Source organism: Perkinsus marinus (assembly GCF_000006405.1).
Source record: "Perkinsus marinus ATCC 50983 genomic scaffold scf_1104296943502, whole genome shotgun sequence".
NCBI classification, from domain to species: Eukaryota; Perkinsozoa; order Perkinsida; family Perkinsidae; genus Perkinsus; species Perkinsus marinus.
The window spans coordinates 1,424-4,664 of NW_003211810.1; the positions used below are offsets into that span (position 1 = coordinate 1,424).

General features: G+C 54.9%; 2 protein-coding genes across 2 annotated transcripts; both read left to right on the forward strand.

Moving 5' to 3' along the window:
* Nucleotides 1-116: 116 nt before the first annotated feature.
* Nucleotides 117-508, forward strand: Pmar_PMAR019498 (hypothetical protein; the record flags this gene model as incomplete). The annotated part of the gene is made up of 2 exons (XM_002781130.1): nt 117-137; nt 182-508. The coding sequence occupies 2 exons, from the start codon at nt 117-119 to the stop codon at nt 506-508; spliced, it is 348 nt and encodes a 115-aa protein (XP_002781176.1).
* An 827-nt stretch (nt 509-1,335) lies between these two features.
* On the forward strand, nt 1,336-3,180 carry Pmar_PMAR019499 (hypothetical protein; the record flags this gene model as incomplete). The annotated part of the gene is made up of 11 exons (XM_002781131.1): nt 1,336-1,364; nt 1,416-1,487; nt 1,537-1,610; nt 1,655-1,765; nt 1,809-1,958; nt 2,084-2,215; nt 2,257-2,429; nt 2,475-2,668; nt 2,713-2,806; nt 2,858-3,006; nt 3,084-3,180. The coding sequence occupies 11 exons, from the start codon at nt 1,336-1,338 to the stop codon at nt 3,178-3,180; spliced, it is 1,275 nt and encodes a 424-aa protein (XP_002781177.1).
* Between the last annotated feature and the right edge of the window lie 61 nt (nt 3,181-3,241).

The following is a 3,241-nucleotide window of genomic DNA, read 5'->3' on the forward strand; positions in this document are numbered from 1 at the left end:
CCTGGGGAGACTCTACGGCTGTTGGTGGTAGTCCGCTCGGTACCCATAGGCATCGAAAGCAATGTAGTCGGGGTCAGCTGGAATCGAGTCTCAAGGTCATACAGACCCTCAAGGGAATGGCGAAGGGCCCGGCAGCGGTGAGAAGAGATCGCCCTTGCCTAGTGCAGCGGTCCTGTCGTAGGGACAAGGGTCGTCCCAGCAGAGTACGAAGGTAGAAGAGCCTCTAGTGATTATACCTCTGAGGGCGTTGGAAGGTCTTGTTAAGAAACGCCGACTGTCTGAGGTTGGTGGGCGTGATCAGTTCTTCAATCACGTGTATCCCCTGGTTTGGCAGGGCCCTGCTGAGGAGGGTTGGGAGTCGACCGCGGCCGCCAAGAAGATTCGACGGGTTGAGGTCCCATATGCTGCCTTGCCGGAGTCGGTGGTCAGAAGAGGCGACGGCTACTACTGCCAGCTCTGCAATGCTAAGCTCTTCGATGTGTGGGCTCATGTCCAGGGCAGCAAGTAGGAGAGAGGGGGATGGTGTTGGAGTGGCGCTCCTCTGAGTCAATGAAGAGCCCTTAGTGATTCGTTCTTTGAGGCACCAGGCTAACGTCGATCGCCTGAAATCAGCGGAGCCGCCGCCCTTCATAAGCTCGATATCGACATCTTGTGCAAGATCGACCGCGGCCGCCGAGAAGATTCGACGGGTTGAGGTCCCATATGCTGCCTTGCCGGAGTCGGTGGTCAGAAGAGGCGACGGCTACTACTGCCAGCTTTGCAATGCTAAGCCTCAGAATGAGAGGGACGTGTGGGCTCATGTTCGGGGGAGCAAGTAGACGGGGACGGTGTTGGGGTGACGCCCCTCGGGGTTGAAAGAAGTTTTTCGTTTTTCCTCCAGGCACCAGGCTAGCGTCGGCCGTCTGAAGTCACAGGAGTCGCCGCCATCCATAAGCTCGATATCGACAGCTAGTGTAAGAGTGATCCATGCATTATACTCCGTTGGTGAATAGCATGTAGCAGGTCAGTACGTACTGGCCCCAGAGTCCTCTGCCTCCCCTGCCTGCACCACCACCACCGCCTCCACCTCCTTCTAGGCCAGCCCAGAATTGGATCATCCCGGAACCTCTTTATGCTCCTAATGGGGCTCTGCTGCCCCCAGGGTCATTACTGTGTCTACACTGTACGAAAATAAGGGCTTTCCTCGCAGGTTCAGGGAAGCCCAACGCCACTTGCGAATACAGCGTCAGAGGGAGTATATGTGAGAATTGTTGTGTCGGCGTGTTGCGAGGTGTTGCGTTCACCTTCTGTGGAGTTGATGGTGACAGTTGATTTCCCTCTGGCTTGTTGATTGTCATGCCATCCGTTGGTGACAACCGCGGCAGGTGAGCTGGCGACTGGTCTGTTGTTGGTTGTCACCGATTGGCCGCTCTCAGGTCCGGCGAGCGGGAGGTCTCTCGTCCCGTTTTGCTTAGTGCAGCTCATTCGATGATGGGAAGAGGGTCCACGTGGGTGCATAGGGCTTTGTTGTTGCTGCGTAGATCACCGCTCTCATAGGACGGAACATGCGGTTAAAGGGGAGGCTTATTCTTCCGCCGATGGCCCTGAGAGGGAGCCTCCGACCGAGCAGGGTGAGCAAAGAAAAAGTCTAACGACCAGCAGTAGTCATTGACAGAGGCTGGTGCCGTTGACAAGGAGGGCCAACCGGCCGCTGACAAGGCGAGGGAGGAGTGGAAGGAGGACGAGAAGCCCAACTCCTCGGGCTGGGGGAAGTCTGATGGATGGGGTGAGACCGTTCAGGTCGGTGTTGAGGAATGTTCTGGTTTTAGATGGGAAGTCCTCCTCGGACCGGAGAGAGGCCAAGCTGTCTCCCGAGGCTGCTGAGTCGAAGGCCTTGGGAGGCAGCTTGTGGAGAAGCTCTTGGGATCCGGAGTGGCGGTCCCATGCTAGGAGTGCTCCTGCCGCAGGCAACAGACGAAGTACTAGAGGCTAGGTCTTGAGATGGAATGCATAAGTCCATGTGGTTGTTGGAGGGATAGAACCGGGGACCTTCCGCTTGCCAGAACAGCACGGTTACTGCTCGAGTAAAAGTGTGTTGTTATAGACTATTCGTCTTCGTCATGGGATATGCCCCCTGATTGGGATCCTCAAAAGGAGTATGATGAGCTCCCCGCAAGCCAGCGGGCCATTCTTGAGAACAACTTCATTGGTCTGTCTGACGGGGAGAAATACTATGGTGATAATCTACTTGTGTTTTTTTCGACTATATTTTTGCAGGTCTAGAGAAGGGCTGGCTCTACTGTGAGCTGTGCCGGAAGAAGACGAGTATTTCCTTTGACATTATGAGCACCCATCTGCAGTCTGAGAAGCACCAACGGTATCTTAGGTGGATGGAAATGCAACCTGATGAAGCTCGAATGAAGGCTATTGAGGATATGCAGCTCACGAACGTATTGTAGTGGCTTGAAGTGAAGGGCCGAATTTGAGTGTTTTAGTCGCCTTCTAAGGAGGACCTTTCGGCAGCTGTAGTGCCGACGGGTGAGGGTGGGAGTGGTGGTAACTCTCCCGTAATTAAGCAGGAGGATCTACCTAAATTCATTGAACTGAGGCCGGACTGTTTTTATTGTACACTTTGTGATGCTCGGCCCCAGGCGTGGTCATCTCTAGAGGGTCACATTGCTGGTCAGAGGTAATGGCTGTTCTGGAGGGCTGAGGGGTAGGGAGTTTGCTCAGGCATAGAAGTCGATATGAGAGGGCCGAGTGGGAGCAGTCGGGCCAGGCTGCTAGCTGGTATGAACAGATAGCGGCCTCCTCGGTATCGACTACGGTGGGGACGATGAGCTTGTGGCTGGACGAGGGACGACGTGTTGTTGGTTAGGCTCCTGCCCTTCCCTGGACCTATTCAAGCACCTCTTCGACCTCTGTATCAACGTCCTCGGTATGGCAGCATTCACAGCCTTGGCAGCAGCCACGAGTGGCAGCGGAACGACCGCTTTTCGCGCCAAATGGCCGCCTTCTGCCTCCTGGGTAGTTACGAATGATGTGGCTTTGGTCAAGGCCATAGTTCGATTCGAGTCGGAGGGGTGATTAATTCGTCTTTGCAGATTTCGCTACGCCCGGGCTCAAGCGAAGGCCAAGGCTGTTAAGGCCGCTGGACCGCCAAGCCGAGAGACGTTTAAAGCTGATGGTGTGTTGGTGTGATTACTCCCATGGAGACTTGTGATGTGTTGTCGAATATTATTCCCTCAGAGTTGTTACTTGT